The 16144-nt window shown below is 39.7% G+C and overlaps 8 protein-coding genes across 8 annotated transcripts; 4 read left to right on the forward strand and 4 right to left on the reverse strand.

The window, feature by feature from the left end:
- Nucleotides 1–32: 32 nt before the first annotated feature.
- Nucleotides 33–1649, reverse strand: RET2 (coatomer subunit delta; the record flags this gene model as incomplete). Its single annotated transcript, XM_002499306.1, has 1 exon — nucleotides 33–1649. The coding sequence occupies one exon, from the start codon at nucleotides 1647–1649 to the stop codon at nucleotides 33–35; it is 1617 nt and encodes a 538-aa protein (XP_002499351.1).
- Nucleotides 1650–1845: 196 nt separating this feature from the next.
- On the reverse strand, nucleotides 1846–3837 carry ZIP2 (Zip2p; the record flags this gene model as incomplete). The annotated part of the gene is made up of 1 exon (XM_002499307.1): nucleotides 1846–3837. One exon carries the CDS (start codon nucleotides 3835–3837, stop codon nucleotides 1846–1848), a length of 1992 nt encoding a protein of 663 aa, XP_002499352.1.
- Nucleotides 3838–4184: 347 nt separating this feature from the next.
- On the reverse strand, nucleotides 4185–5033 carry RMR1 (Rmr1p; the record flags this gene model as incomplete). Its single annotated transcript, XM_002499308.1, has 1 exon — nucleotides 4185–5033. One exon carries the CDS (start codon nucleotides 5031–5033, stop codon nucleotides 4185–4187), a length of 849 nt encoding a protein of 282 aa, XP_002499353.1.
- Nucleotides 5034–5599: 566 nt separating this feature from the next.
- Nucleotides 5600–8875, forward strand: HFM1 (DNA helicase; the record flags this gene model as incomplete). Its single annotated transcript, XM_002499309.1, has 1 exon — nucleotides 5600–8875. One exon carries the CDS (start codon nucleotides 5600–5602, stop codon nucleotides 8873–8875), a length of 3276 nt encoding a protein of 1091 aa, XP_002499354.1.
- Nucleotides 8876–9143: 268 nt separating this feature from the next.
- On the forward strand, nucleotides 9144–10910 carry RTG2 (Rtg2p; the record flags this gene model as incomplete). Its single annotated transcript, XM_002499310.1, has 1 exon — nucleotides 9144–10910. The coding sequence occupies one exon, from the start codon at nucleotides 9144–9146 to the stop codon at nucleotides 10908–10910; it is 1767 nt and encodes a 588-aa protein (XP_002499355.1).
- Nucleotides 10911–11112: 202 nt separating this feature from the next.
- On the forward strand, nucleotides 11113–11913 carry RPN12 (proteasome regulatory particle lid subunit RPN12; the record flags this gene model as incomplete). The annotated part of the gene is made up of 1 exon (XM_002499311.1): nucleotides 11113–11913. One exon carries the CDS (start codon nucleotides 11113–11115, stop codon nucleotides 11911–11913), a length of 801 nt encoding a protein of 266 aa, XP_002499356.1.
- Nucleotides 11914–12065: 152 nt separating this feature from the next.
- On the reverse strand, nucleotides 12066–13526 carry HXK2 (hexokinase 2; the record flags this gene model as incomplete). Its single annotated transcript, XM_002499312.1, has 1 exon — nucleotides 12066–13526. The coding sequence occupies one exon, from the start codon at nucleotides 13524–13526 to the stop codon at nucleotides 12066–12068; it is 1461 nt and encodes a 486-aa protein (XP_002499357.1).
- Nucleotides 13527–14313: 787 nt separating this feature from the next.
- On the forward strand, nucleotides 14314–15933 carry ZYRO0E09900g (MFS transporter; the record flags this gene model as incomplete). Its single annotated transcript, XM_002499313.1, has 1 exon — nucleotides 14314–15933. The coding sequence occupies one exon, from the start codon at nucleotides 14314–14316 to the stop codon at nucleotides 15931–15933; it is 1620 nt and encodes a 539-aa protein (XP_002499358.1).
- Between the last annotated feature and the right edge of the window lie 211 nt (nucleotides 15934–16144).

Raw genomic sequence — 16144 nt, forward strand, 5'->3', positions numbered from 1 at the left:
ATAATATTTTATAATATATCTTTATATGGCGGCTAAACCACTGCATATTCCTCCGCTCTTAGTGAGGTTATTAGGTCGTAAGGCAGTTGTTCTTCTGTTTGGGAGTCTGTGATGTTTGCAACACTGACACCCGTCAAACTGGAAGAACCTTGTTCCACATGTGCGAAGTTAACGTTCAATGGGAAAAGTGCATCTTCATAACCAGCTTCTATGACGAAACTGAAAACTGCGGGTTGACCTGGTTCCACATGGTCCACTTTAATTGCAATACCCATCTCTTCGTCGACACCAGCTAATGATGCGTTACAGTCGTTGTTATCAGGACTTATAAAGACATTTTCTGTCAAAACTGGTACTGTGAATACAAGGTCTTTCAAATCCTTGTTGTAATCTGGATTAACTTCGAATTCCACAGTGACTTCAAACATACCTTCACCTTCTTCTGATGGGGAAACCCATGTGGAACATTCAAGCGGAATCAAAGTTTTATCATCATTGGCTCCCACTTTACGCCATCTTAAAACACCTAGAGTTTGGTCATTTGCTGGGAAAGCCTTATCATTACTTCTAAGACCAATGGATTTGTTCGACAAAAACGCATTTTTATCGATATTAGGGTGAGTTCTAAACTGCATGTTTCTATCCTTAACATTAACATCATTTCCTAGAACCAGCTTTGCATGACCTAAAGATTTTTCATTAATGCGCAATTCCAAGACACCTTTCAATTCTGAAGAAGAAACTGCACCATCTCTGGAAATTTGAGCGTTAACAATTTCTTTGATCAAAATCAAAATACCGTTATTGGTGAAACTATCTTCCTCGTTTTCTGGTTTGATGCTAGGACGTGAAGAGCTGCTATGACGTACAGGAGTGACGGCTTTCTTAGAACGAGCACCACCCAATTTCATGCCAGCAGAACCATCGGAACGACGGGGCAGAGAATCTTGAGATGATAAATCTTCCACTGGCTGATCCCCGAGTTTTTGAGACTTCAAATAAGATTGTTGTGCTGCGGGAGAAGCATGGCTGTAATAACTGTTGTAAGCATTGGTGACGTTTGGATCATTACTACCGATGAATTTGTTAGATGGCATGGAGAAATCCATACTTGGAATGCCCATCCTTCTTTCTTGTTCACGTTTAGCAATCTCCTTGGCACGACGTTTACGTTCTTCTGTAGCTTCAAACTCTTTGTTACGCTCAATAATTTCTTGGATTCTTTCTTCGTGTGATTCCATGGTCAAATAAGTTGTCACTTGGGTACTCGACAAATTCTCCTTGTAACCCATGATGACCACTTCATCAAATGCGGTCAAAATCTCAAATGCGCTGTCATAAATCTCATTCTCATCATAAGAGCTCAAACAATTGTTAACCGTTTGGGACAAAAGGTTTAAGGTAGACAAATCTTCAATAATGTTGGATTGACGGTTCGTTATCAAAATAATATAGTAATCATCAAATGGTCTGTAAACATATCTGACATGATTACCTTCAACAAAAGTATGCTCTGAGGAAAGGTTAGTCACTAAACTTTGGAAATTAGACAAAAGCTCCAAGACGCGATCCTTGGTCAGTTCTCTGAACTGTCTCGACAACAAAGGTTTACCACTACGTGTGGTGATAGATGCGGCAAGGACAACCATCTCAATTCACAATCCCCAAACGGAACCTCGCAACTTCAATTGGCTTTAATACGATCCTAACTCGCTTGTTTATACTGTTTGATTCAATTGTTCTTTTCTTTATACACGGTGTCGAACCAAAAAATCAAAGGCTACCCCGCCAGTGGATTTTTTCAGTGGATATGGTTGGGTAACCGCATCACAAACCAACACAACCTCACCAACCAAGCGCCATTAGTTTCTGTATTCTCTTCAATTGAGCGTCTGTAAGCAAACATGACAGCTCTTTGTTCTGATTCTTGATAGCCATGAGTAAGATTTTTTTCAAGGTGTATTTTGAGAGAAGTTCTTGCACTAAAAACTTGTTAAAATGGAGTAAAAGGAGTGGATGGGAACCAAGCGGTTGATCATTGAGTGGCTCGTTACTGAGCATGTTAATCCACTTTCCAATTTCTTGTGGTGTTTCTTCTGTTAAGAAAAGCTGAAAATCTGGTGGTTGTAGGTACAGTCTTATTTTCCAAAAGACATCTCTATCTGCTATATCAATTATCACTGGGTATTTTATGAGAACTACTACAGTTTTAAATTCATTCAGAAGTGATTTAAGTGTATTTTCATAAAACATGGTCTTATCTGCTTGCAACTGGAAGAATAGATCGAGTTGGACAATGACAATACATGATGTGGCATCAATTATGAAATCACATTGCAATGGCAATTCTTGTTCCACTAGCTGTAATTGAGTTTCATTACTGAGGTATTGTATGATTTTATGGTTTTCCCTGATCTTGGTAGCATTAACTAGAATTCTTCTTGGGTCATTGGCGGGCTCGAACGGTATTGCAGGAGTTTTCGGAGGTTCTAAGGCAGCAGACACAGGACTTGATCCTACCGCTTGGTATCTGTTCATTTCTTGGTTCATTATACGAAACATTGTTGCTCCATGAGAGGGCGTACTCGTGTAATGGTCGTCATGTTTTCTACTCCTCTTTCTCGAGTGAAGAATCGTCAATAGATCGTCATCAATGAAAGATCTTTTGTGAGGAATCATGGAAGTATTATCATGCTCAGAATTTATTGTTGAATCCATTGTTTTCTCTCTCTCGGAGGTCGCAGAGGGCTTTTTCGTCATTGTTGGAGCTAAGCGGCTCGCTGAGGCGAACTTTAGACTTCCGAAGGTATCTTCTTCCAAATTGATAAAATCAAATGAGTTGTATGGGAACTTATGAAACTCAAGCACAAAAATGGGGGGGTTGAAGGCATATGTCGCTATGGTTTCCCTGGTTGTGCTCTCAGCAATAGCCGTTTTCTCGATTTGCTTGAAGGGATTCCAATCCCATTGTTTTAGTTCGGATTTGCACATTTTCCAATTCTTAGGTAGTTTAATTTTTGCTCTCTTGTTACTTTGTGTGCAAGTGATATCCATTTTGAAGAACTCTAATTTATTGAATTCTAAATCGAAGAGCTGAGATCTTAGCATCTCAAAAACGAGTTCATTTGGATTGGCGCTGGGAACTGGCCATCGTAGCAATTCAGCAGATATTCGGGGAAGCAGAGGCACTTCAGTTGCCTCTAGGATATAGTCCTCGAGTGAGGCTGTTTTGCAAAAGTGGTGCTCAAGCTTCAATTTTTCACCAAATGCAAACGAAACTGTCTTTGGAATATTCTCTCTTAGCGTTTCCTTGAAACGAGTTCCCAAAACACTTGGCATGAATTCACATCTATTTATTTTCGAACATTGCTTGATACAGCTGGTTAAAAACTCAAACTTAATCTTAAAACTTTCTCTCCCTTGTAATCGGTTTTTGCGCCTAGCAATAGGATCATGCTGAATTTGAGACTTCGATAAGTCAGTTAACCAGACGAATAGCCTTTTGCTTTCATCTTCAAGTTTTAACTTCTCCTTTGGACTATGAAAGTTTTGCAGATTGTCGCTAATCTCGATTTTAGGCCATGGTAGGCATCTTATGTTGTATTGTTTAGGAGTGAACTTCAGCGGCATTGCTTCTAATTGGAAATGTTCCAAGGAGTCTGTCTTAACCTTTTGTAGTTGAACTTTTGGTCCACTAGAGTGGGACAACTTCTGTAAAAGTTTTTGGCTTTTTTTCTCCAAACGCACAGTTTCTTTGGTATTGGTAAATGTGTTTTCGTAGCCGCCGTCGGAGCTATTGACAGCAGAGCTGTCCAAAATCCAGTATTCAAGCTCCATGTGGACGTAAGAAGAAGAGTAAATGTAACCTCTCTCTCTTGAATGGGATTTTTATTAGAATGTTACTTAGGACTGCTTTTTCTGAATTCATAGTAGCAATCATGATTAGTTTGAATTGAGCGACGCGCCAACAAATTGTTAATTCATAAAGAAGGCCGTAGTGAAAAAGACCACGGGAAATGGAACTTCCAGTAGTCAGCTACAGCTAAATTAAGATTTATTGTAACTCTACATCTTATAATTTAGAACTAAATAGAAATTCCTTTTAACTCATAGTACATTTGGTCCATCCCAAAAATATAGAACCCGAAGCCTCTTCTATCAACCACTTATCTGAGAAAAGTCAGTCACCCTTCTTCTTCGTTATCAACAATTTCTAATAATTCTTCAGAATCACTTCTATCTTGTTTATCGTCCATTTCCCTATCAGCATTATCTTCGTCTTCTTCTAAATTCATAACTACTACTTCCTTGGTTTGTCCATGTGTTGAGGGTAGGCCATTATCATCAAGTACTAACGGATGGGTTTCATCATTTTGGAAAGGTTTAATGTTTTTTAAAGTCGCACTACTCTGTGTTAATTCAACGAGCGTATTGTATCTAGAAACAAAACGAGGCCTCGTACTAACGGTACCTCTAATGCACTCGGGAACATCAGTCTCTAAATTCTCCAGTGATCTTTGCCTTAGAATGTCAAAAATTGTAGTAATATCGCTGAAAGTTATCTGACTATTATAGACGTTGTCTTCGCAAAGGGTTAAATCCAAACACGGAAGTTCTAATATGAGTTCCTTTGAGACAAACGACAGTTTGCCGTGGTAATCTTCCAAAAATCTACGAATCAAGTTAAACAATTCATTGCATCCATGTACAAAACCCTTGGTATCTTCACAAATTACCGGTAGATTGAATTGCAACTGGTCTTTCTCCTCACAATCGAATAATAGGAATCCATGACCGTTGTACTCAATGAAAACTTGTGGTAGTTTATGCTGTAAAAGCTGCTCTGCAGCCTGGCGTATTTCATTATCTGAAACTACATGTACTTTATCTTCACTACCATTGGCATTCCCATTCCCAGCTTCTTCTCGATCTGAACCCTCTTGTTCGCCACTACTACTCATAGAATTGTCGTACTCCAACAAATCCTCTTCTTCATCAACCAATGCAACACCGACATCATCAGAATTATCCATGACGAATCAAATTGTATTTTATTTCTCGACACTGTTTTTCTAGAAATGTTCTTCAGTTTATATGCAAATGTGCTTTGTATAGTCAAATTTTATGGATTGTATCCCTCAGCGCGAAGGAATCCCTCGCCACCTTTAAAAACCTTTTGAATCAACACGAATAAACAAGGTCTAGTCCCAATATCTAGCATTACTTCCTGCCGGATTCTAACTACGATTGTATTTTGTTATTTCCAAAATCGTAGCTTTCTAAGCAACTTCTATTATCATGAATGGAGAAATATTGGCTTCCAATAAGTCCCATAAGAACAAAATAGTAATTCAAGGAGAACAGAAAGGTAGATAAGGAGAGTTCGAAAACTTAAACTAATACCCCTATTGCATTTATTTTTGATTTTAATCTTTTTGCAAATGAATATGACACTGACAGCATTTTATGTTCAGAAGACAAGAATCATCGTCGCAGTAGCCGCTCAGCTTTCAACGTTGGTATAAAATATAACAACATACTGGATGATGATAACGAGGCATTTGATGAAAACTCAAATGAGCATGATGATTTTGACTCTATGTTTAACGCGTCAAGCTTTAAAATCACGCAAGATGATACTTCTCTGACTACCAGTTTCCATGAGGATATCCCTGCCGTCCAACCTCCTCAGCCTAAGAGAAGGCGTGTGTTGAAAAAAAGTGAGAATAAGGAACTTATAAAAAATGGATTGAGTACAAGCGCTTTGCCCGATTCCTTCCAATCCTTTTTCCGTTTCAGAGAATTTAACAAGATGCAATCTGAGGCATTCCCAGACCTTTACGAAACTGATATGAATTGTGTGATATCTTCACCGACAGGCTCTGGTAAAACTGTGCTATTTGAACTGGCCATTATGAGGCTTATAAAGGAAACCGGTGATGCAATCGATAATATTAAGATTCTTTACGTGGCTCCGACAAAGTCGTTATGCTGCGAAAGATTGAAGAGTTGGGGCCCCAATTTTTTGAATTTAACAGTAGGAATGCTTACAAGTGACACTTCATATTTGGAGACTGAAAAAGTGAGAAAATGTAATATTATCATAACAACACCGGAAAAGTGGGATCTATTGACCCGGAAGTGGAAAGCCTATAACCGCCTATTTGAATTGGTGAAATTGATTCTCGTAGACGAAATTCATACTTTGAGAGAAAGAAGAGGTGCTACTTTGGAGGTGGTCCTAACGAGAATGAATATAATGTGTCAAAGTATAAGGATAATTGCTATAAGTGCAACTATACCCAACGTGGAAGATATATCATCTTGGCTGAGATCTAAGGATACCCAAGAGAGGGCAAAAATCTTAAAATTTGACGATAGCTATAGACAGGTACCGCTTCAAAAAATTGTTTATGGGTATTCCTTTTACAATAAGAACGACTTCTTCTACGACAGCATGTACAATTCTAAGTTAGATGAAATTCTCCGAATGCATAGTAAAAACCGACCAGTACTCATTTTTTGCCCTACCAGAGCCTCGACGGTTTCCACTGCCAAATATGTGGTTCAAAATTGCTTTCATTTGGCACCCGGTTCAGATCGAAATGCTGATGAACAATTTCATGATCAGGGTCTTTTAGAATGCTACCATCAAAACGTGGCATTCCACCATGCTGGGTTATCAATTGAAGACAGGACAAAGGTTGAACAGGGGTTCTTAGAGGGCAAGATCAAAATATTGTGTTCTACATCCACGTTGGCAATTGGTGTGAATTTACCAGCATATCTGGTCATTATTAAAGGAACAAGGATATGGAACACCTCAGCGGCACAGGAATATCCTCAGTTGGATGTACTTCAAATGATTGGAAGAGCTGGGAGACCTGATTTTGAGAATGAAGGATGCGCAATAATAATGACAGATTCCAAAATGAAGCAAACATACGAGAAGATGCTTCATGGGACAGATAATTTAGAAAGCTCTTTACACTTAGAATTGACGGAACACCTTTCTGCCGAGATTTCTTTGGGAACCATTTCCTCAACAGAGACTGCAGTAAATTGGCTTCGTAATACCTTCTTTTATGTGCGGTTCAGTAGAAACCCAGATGTATATGGTAAGATTACAAAATTTATGGATCATATTAATGTGCAAGATTCGCAACTTGTACAATTTTGTGAAGGTATATTACAAAATCTGCTGCTGAACCAAATCATAGAGAAACAGGACGACCGCTTAATTTGTACACCATACGGATATGCTATGGTCCGTCATTACGTCCTATTTGATAGCACTAAAATCTTTATCAACGCACCAAAGTCCCAATCAGTTCAGAATATTTTACGTCTGCTATCAGGATCTAAAGAATTTACAGATATAAGAATTAGGCACAATGAGAAGCGGTTATACAAAGAGATTAACTCTTCACCTCTAACCAAGTTCCCTTTTTTAACAGAGAAGAAACAAAGCCAAATAATTGATACAACGTTTCAGAAAGTATCTCTTCTGATTCAGTATGAATTGGGTGGTTTAGAATTTCCCTCGTACCAAGGAGCATCCAAGTTACACCAAACACTGGTGCAAGACAAGGCATTAGTTTTTCGAAACTGTTTCCGCATTTTAAAATGCATGGTGGATGCATTTATTGAAAGAAAGGATGGCATATCGCTAAAGAATACACTTTTTCTGCTGAGATCAGTTAATGGGAACTGCTGGGAAGATTCTACTATGGTTCTACGGCAGTTGAAATCTATCGGGTTAGTCTCCGTAAGAAAATTGGTCCATCACGATGTTAATAATCTAGAACAGATGCGGCAAATATCCGATCAACAAATCGAATACTATCTTGGCCAAAAGAGGGGTTCGGGTTCTAAAATCAAGAGAGACTTGACCTTGTTACCTCAATTGCAAGTTAGGTGTAAATTGGAATATTGTTCACATAAGGGTCACCAATTGGAAGTCACTCTGAAAATTGAACTAAGCGCTCAGTTTGAGACTTCAATATGGCACGGCCAGGGATTGTCACTTGATATCCAAACTCTGAAATCAACAGGAGAGCTGTTAGACTTTAGGCGCTTAAAGTTGGCACATTTAAAGACCCCCCGTAGCTTTAGAATACTCACAATGATGCAGTTACAATCAGATAGTATTGAGATTAGCATCAATTGTCTTGAAGTGGCGGGTATCGGAAAAAGTATTCAATTTTCTACAAAAGACCTACCCCAAAAATTCCATGAAACGCCGCCAGTCAAGTCTTATGCGACGGTTTTGGACAAGTGCTTAATCCATTCAGACAGCGAATCCGATTTGGAAGACAGTTCACTATCTTCAGATGACTGCCTTTTCCAGTACCTAGACAAAAATCCAATTAACCGTCAAATCAATAAAGAAGATGTGCCTGACAATAGGCGAGTAAGATCTAATGGCAATTTTGAATGCAATCATGCTTGCAAGGATAAAAGCCATTGTAGACACCTTTGCTGCAAGGAGGGCATACCGAAGGAATTGTTACGTTCTAAACGAGCAGCGTCCACAAACCATCCTGCCCCAGATTCTTTTCGAGCTCCGCAGCAGTCAGTTGACGTCATTCCTACGAGTGATATCAAAGAGGCTCTTGAAAGCGATAGCTCTTTAGAAGAAATTATCCCCTTTCAACCTGAGACAAAACGGTTTAATTCTACTTTTGAATATGGCCTTCAGTCTGTTCACAATTCTACCAAACCCACTACTTGCGCTGATCCTAACGTCACCAATGCCGGCGCTATGATGCCGCAATCATTAAACTCAATTGCACTTCCAAGTGGCAGTTCAGATTCTAACGAAACAGATCATACGAGGCTGGCCTTCTTAGGATCGGATGTCGATCTCAACTAGCAAGCAAATAGCACTACTTAACACGATTTGGAGAGTGGTGGCCATCCGGGCCTCTAATCACCTGACAAAAGTTTTTCATGTTCTGGCCACGTGAATTCCGCGTGCTCCACAGTTTCCTCCTTTTGGTTCGAAATTACTCATATCCATAGAGGAAGATTTAACACAAGCTGTAAATTGGAATGTTATTCTTTAAATGTTCGGGTTATTTTGACAGAGATACATTGCGAACTTGTTGCTGAGGAAGAAATCGGTTCGAGATAATTTAAGCATGTCTGCCATTTCTGATAGTGATACTGAAACAGAGGTCATTTCTAGAAACCTGTGCGGTGTGGTCGATATAGGTTCCAATGGTATACGATTTAGCATTTCTTCCAAAGCTGCTCATCATGCAAGAATAATGCCCTGTGTCTTTAAGGACAGGGTCGGAATCTCGCTATTTGAAGTGCAGTATGCTGCTAATTCTCTAGAAAAGGAACCAATCCCTGAAGATATAATCAATGACATTAGAGCTGCCATGAAGAGATTTAAATTGATCTGTGAAGATTTTGGTGTACCTCAATCCAGTGTTAGAGTTGTTGCGACAGAGGCTACAAGAGAGGCATTGAACTCCGTGGTGTTTACAGAAGCCATCCATGATTCCACAGGCTGGGAAGTAGAATTGTTGACTAGAGAGGATGAAGGTAGAATTGGTGCCTATGGTGTTGTTTCCTCATTTAACATAGTCAATGGATTGTATATGGACTTAGGAGGTGGTAGCACCCAATTATCCTGGATCAAATGTATCAATGGTGAAGTTGAGCAGTCTTCCACACCGGTTTCATTGCCCTATGGTGCTGGTGCACTGGCGAGACGTCTCCACTCAGAAGACAAAAGAGCACTTTTCTTAGAAATCAAAAAGGCTTATAGTGGGGCCATTGAAAGAATTGGTATTCCTGAAGAAATGCTGCTGGACGCTAAAGAGAAAGGAGGCTTTGATCTCTATACTTGCGGTGGTGGTTTAAGAGGTATGGGCCACTTGTTACTTTCCCAATCAAAGGATTATCCTATCCAAACAATTATCAATGGATTTTCTTGTTCATACGAAGAGTTCTCATCCATGTCTGATTATCTTTTCCTCAAGAATAAAGTGCCTGGATCCAAAGATACCAAGATTTTTAAAGTTTCTGAAAGAAGAGCGTCACAATTACCTGCCGTGGGTTTGTTGATGAGTGCTGCCTTTGAATCTCTGCCGCAAATTAAAACTGTACACTTCAGCGAAGGCGGTGTGAGAGAAGGTACCCTATATTCAATCCTACCGAGAGAAATTCGTGCGCAAGATCCGTTGATCGTCGCCACGAGGCCCTACGCTCCTTTGCTTGCATCCAAATATTTGGAACTTCTAATGACTGCAATCCCGGTTAAAGACGTACCACCTATCGTCTATAAGAGAGTTGCACCTGCGCTATGCAACTTGGCATTTGTACATGCATCGTATCCAAAGGAACTTCAACCTACAGCCTCCCTTCATGTTGCCACGGCGGGTATCATTGCTGGTTGTCATGGCCTTTCACACAGAGCTAGAGCACTCATAGGTATCGCACTGTGTAGCAGGTGGGGTGGTGATATACCTGAAGGCGAAGAGAAATACATGGATCTTCTAAAAAATGTGGTTCTACGTGATGGGGATAAATCTGAAAGGAAAAGGGTAATATTCTGGACTAAATATATTGGTACCATCATGTATGTCATCTGTGGTGTACATCCGGGCGGTAATATAAGAGATGGTGCCTTCAATTTCTCCATTCTTGAAAAGGAAGAAGGTGAGAATGAAGTCAGAGAACTAACAAATGATGAAGCTATGACACCAACCCCCGGAGATGCTAACAACCGCAAGAAACGTGAATTCGAGGTCGTAGTTAAGATTAGCAAGGATGATCTGAAGACTAGTGCCTCCGTGCGTTCCAGAATCATAACGCTGCAGAAGAAGATAAGGAAACTGTCACGCGGAAGCTCTGTTAAAGTTAAGATCAGTGTACAATATGCTGAAATACATTGAAATAATGCCACTGTATTTAATCGATGTTATTATAATATAATTCTCGGTCAAAAGTATCACGTGTATATCACATGCTCGTGTATAATGAGATTTCAGTTTTTCAAAAGTCTTGAAGTTAGGGATCTATTGAAGGCCTTAGTACAACTTACAAGGTTTGCCACCTCCGCTTACAGTGTGTCGAAGAACTACCAAACCAACCAAAATGTCCACATCATTGCCAGAGCTCGTTAAAAGTCTAAGTGTTGCATTTGATCTAAAAAAATATGACAGTTGTCAAAAGCTTCTGCCTGCTATTAAAGTAGAGCTCATTAAGAACAATTTGGTAATTCCCGATCTTTCAAGCCAAAACAAAGCATATTTGAATGATTTGAATGTGGCCAAAAGTTTTTTCGAAATAGGAGCCCTTGTAAGTATCTACTGCTCGGATTTGGAATCGTTTCAAAACTATTTTGCACAATTGAGAGTGTTCTACTTCTCCCCCAACCAACAACTAGCGGAATCTGAGAATAAATCCAAAATATTAAGTCTTTACATGTTGATTTTATTATCCCAAGGTGAAATTACAAAATTCCATTCCGAATTAGAATTTTTAGACAAGCATATCCGTAATCTGGAAGAGGATGAATTACTATCATATCCAATTAGAGTGGAAAGATGGTTAATGGAAGGTTCTTACCAAAAGGCATGGGACTTATTGAAGAGTGGATTAAAGCAACAGGAATTCGATGTTTTTACTGGAACTTTGATGAATGCGATTAGAGAAGAAATCGCACGTAATACTGAAATGGCATATGAAAAGTTACCACTTTCCAATATCAAAGTTTTACTTTTCTTCAACAGTGAAAAGGAAGCCGAGCATTTTGCTGTACAAAGAGGTTGGAAGGTTGCTAACGGTAGTGTAGAATTTGAAGAGGATGAGGAATCAAATGAAACACCACTGGAAAAAACACACCTGATTGAGAAGACCCTCAATTATGCAATTAATCTAGAGAGCATTGTATAATTTGATATACAAGATAAATTTTTACAACGGTAGAGAATTGATCGCATTCACGGTTCTAATAAATTTTTTTTAAAAGCGATAATAAATTGATCTCGTATATACGTTAGTCTTTAGTCCTTAAAAATGAAAAAAAAAAGGTCTTAATTTTTAAGTTATTTGCCAATGACACCAACAGATTTGTTGGCAGCAAGTCTCTGCTGAGTCAAAGCAGCGATGATTGCTGCACCAGCACCGGAACCATCTTCGGCGGCGACAATCTGGATTGGTTGCTTGTGACGATCTTCAATACCCCATCCATAGATGTCGTTCAAAGCAGCTGCAGCTCTTTCCTTGAAACCAGGGTACTTGTTGAAGACGGAACCATCAGCAGCAATGTGAGCAGTCTTGTAGCCTCTCTTTTGACAGATAGCTGCGATACCACAAACAGATAATCTGGCGGCTCTAGTACCGATCAACTCACATAGACGTCTGATCAACTTACGTTCAGGAGTAGTGGTAGTGATGCCCAAATCCTTTTGGAAAAGATCGAAAGTGTCTTCCAAGTTTTCAAATGGATCTTCTTCAATCATGGATGGGTAAGAAGTATCCATGACGTAAGGTTCTCTCAACTTGCTAACATCTTGGTCCTTGAAGATGAAACCCTGTTCATGTAAGTCAATCAAAACTAAACGGATGATTTCACCCAAGTAGTAACCTGATGACATCTTTTCAAAAGATTGTTGACCAGGTCTTGGGGATTCTTCATCGACGATGACATCGTATTTGGTTCTTGGCAAAACCACATGTTCGTTATCGAATGAACCGTATTCACAGTTGATACCCATTAGGGTGTCAGGAGTGATATCTTCAGGCAATTGGCCTTGCAATTTTTCAATGTCCTTACAGACATCGTAGTAAGCACCGTTAACACCAGTACCGAAGATAACACCCATCTGAGTCTCTGGGTCAGTATAGTGAGATGCAACTAGAGTACCGGTAGTATCGTTAATCAAGGCAACAACATTAATTGGCACACCCTTTTCACTTAGAGACTCTTGCAACATAGGCACGACATCATGACCTTCCACACCTGGAATATCGAAACCCTTAGTCCATCTCTGTAGAACACCTTCGTTAATCTTACCTTGGGATGCTGGGTAAGAAAAGGTGAAACCCAATGGAAGAGTGTCTTCACATCCATTTGGGAACTCTTCTTCGATAAAGTTCTTCAAACTTGAAGCGATGAAGTCGAATAGATCCTTAGGGTTTCTAGTGGTTCTCATGTGGTGAGGCAATTTGTACTTGGATTGAGAAGAATCAAAAGTACGGTCACCATTTAACTTAACCAAAACAACTCTTAGGTTGGTACCACCCAAATCGATAGCCAAGTAGTTACCGGTTTCCTTACCAGTTGGGTATTCTAGGACCCATCCTGGAATCATTGGGATGTTACCACCCTTCTTGGACAAACCTTTTTGTAGTTCATCAATGAAATGCTTTGTAACAGCTCTCAATTTTTCAGTTGAGACTGAGAAGATAACTTCTAGACCACGAACTTGATCTAAAAGGTCTTGTGGCATGTCAGCCATAGAACCCTTTCTTGCGGGTGGTTTTTTTGGACCTAAATGAACCATTTTAAAATTGTAATACTGCTTGTTTTGATAAACGAAATGACCTATCAAGAAGACGACTAAGAAAAGCAGGAAACAATTAAGACGTATACTTACAATTCTTGCTGTCTTTATATGTATGAGAAACTACTTCCTAAAAGATGTAATTCCGAAAAAAGGACAACAAACGAGAAACGAATAGAATGACGAAAATAGTAACAAGAAAGGAGGAACAGATTCGATCGCCAAAGAACAATATTAATATCAATGATTCTGACGTTAAAAGTATGGCCTGTTTAATTATCCTTTATACATCTAATAAACTGGGGAAGAGTTTTAAGCTTTAACGCCTGGTGATGTTAATCAGTCTTTTCTTTTCCAATCTTTTTTTTCGCGGATAGAATTTTTCCGGGATTCCACTAATTCGATCACCCTTTTTTTTTTTTTCCAGAGGGGTAAAAAGCAAAAAAAGGAATTTTCGAATGATTGGTGCGGGGTAAGGGTGTGTGCTACACGTGAGTTTCACTGGGGTTTCCACATTGTAGAAATCGGAGTCAAATCAAAACTCCGACTTCATATGCATAATTTTGCCGGGCACAATAGATGAAGGAACGCACCCCTAATAGATACAGCCGTCTTCCCCGCGGGAAAAAGGACATAAGCTTATCGCAAGTAGTCTAATATAAGGAGGAAAAAAAAAAGCAGTAATAGAAATAATGGTAATAGTCATAATATAAAATGAATAAATACCTCGATTAATCGATGGTTCTTACAATGACGATTATAACCTTTCCCCAATGCCAGGACAGTAATGGGATATATTAACGGCTTTAGAAATACATTTTTCGTAGACTTATTAGAACGAGCAAATCTGGTTCAGGTGGAGCCTTATCCAAACCAATTACAAGTTTCCAATACGGCGAAACCGTCTCAACCGAGTGTTGATCTGGAGAAAGGTGATTCGAACGATTCGCATAACAAGGGAACAGAAAAAGAGAGTTCTGACACTACTAAAGATGTGGATCCATTTCTGGTGGAATTCACAGGAAGTGATGATCCCGAACATCCATTGAACTGGCCAAATTCAAAAACTACATTAGTTATCACGGAAATTATGGTGCTCACATGTGTTACCTACATGGGTTCATCTATCTATACTCCCGGTCAAGAGGAAATTCAACATGACTTCCACGTGGGCCACGTTGTGGGGACACTGAACTTATCTTTGTACGTGCTCGGTTACGGATTAGGACCACTAATATTTTCACCACTTTCAGAATTTGCCAAAATTGGTAGACAACGGCTTTATATCATTACTCTTTTTCTCTTTTGTATGCTTCAGATCGGTTGTGCGCTAGTGCAAAACATCGCTGGTTTAGTGATCCTGAGGTTTATCACTGGTTTCCTGTGTTCGCCTTCGTTGGCAACAGGAGGTGCTTCTATTGGTGATATTGTTAGACCTGAAATCGTTCCCATCTTTATTGGATTGTGGGGGGTTGGTGCAGTAGCGGCACCTGTTACTGGGCCATTACTAGGTGCTTCGATGGTTGTTGCTAACGGTTGGAGATGGATATTTTGGCTTATGGTTTGGATGAGTGGAGGGATTCTAATCATTTTAGTCTTTTTCTTCCCCGAGACGAGTGTTGAAAATATCTTATACCGCCGATGTCAGAGGATCAGAAAGTTGAAGAATGATGATCGTTACTATACGTTGAAAGAAAGACAGGAATCGAAGTTGACTCGGAAAGATATTGCGATTACTGCTCTTTACAGACCTTTCCAAATGATTTTTGAAGATCCTATCGTCATGGCTCTGGATGGTTATCTCGCCCTATGCTACGGTACTTTTTACCTTTTCTTCGAGGCCTTTCCCATTGTCTTTATCGGCGTGTACGATTTTACATTAATCGAAGTAGGTTTGGCATATATGGGGTTTACTGTTGGATGTGCAATAGCCTATGTCGTATGTTTAACGTTTATGGTTTTTGTGGTTGCCAAGAAGTTTAAAAACAATACGATGACCCCAGAAGTGTTTCTAATTCTCGGTATGATGACATCTTGGTGCTTGCCACTGTCGCTATTCCTTTTCGGCTGGGCTGCCAGCGTCCATTGGACTCTACCGATGCTTGCTGAGATATTTTTCGTTCTCTGTGTTTTCAACTTATTTCAATCCACATTCGCTTACTTAGCGTTCTCATACCCAAAATATCTGGCTTCTGTCTATGCTGGTAACGGTGTCTGCAGAGCAGGATTTGCGTGTGCTTTCCCGTTATTCGGTAAGGCGATGTATGACAATCTGGCTATAAAGGGATATCCAGTTGCATGGGGTTCATCAATTTTGGGGTTTTTCTCCATGGCACTTGCGACCATACCGTTTTTCCTGTACAAATACGGACCATACTTGAGAAGCAAATCCAAGTTCTCTGGATAAATAACGGTACCAATACCATTCTAGCTTATATTTTTAATTGCTGATTCGTCTTTTGACTAGAAGTTCTGCTCTGCGTAACGTGGCGCTCTAGACGACGTCTAACAGACAGATATTTTTACACTTAATCGCATAGAGAAAATGGATATTGATCAAAGAGTTGGGTACAAGAGCGGTAACGCTGGGGCAAGCTTAGCAACTGGTTCAAGTCCAT

The sequence above is a fragment of the Zygosaccharomyces rouxii genome, assembly GCF_000026365.1.
Source record: "Zygosaccharomyces rouxii strain CBS732 chromosome E complete sequence".
Lineage (NCBI taxonomy): Eukaryota > Fungi > Ascomycota > Saccharomycetes > Saccharomycetales > Saccharomycetaceae > Zygosaccharomyces > Zygosaccharomyces rouxii.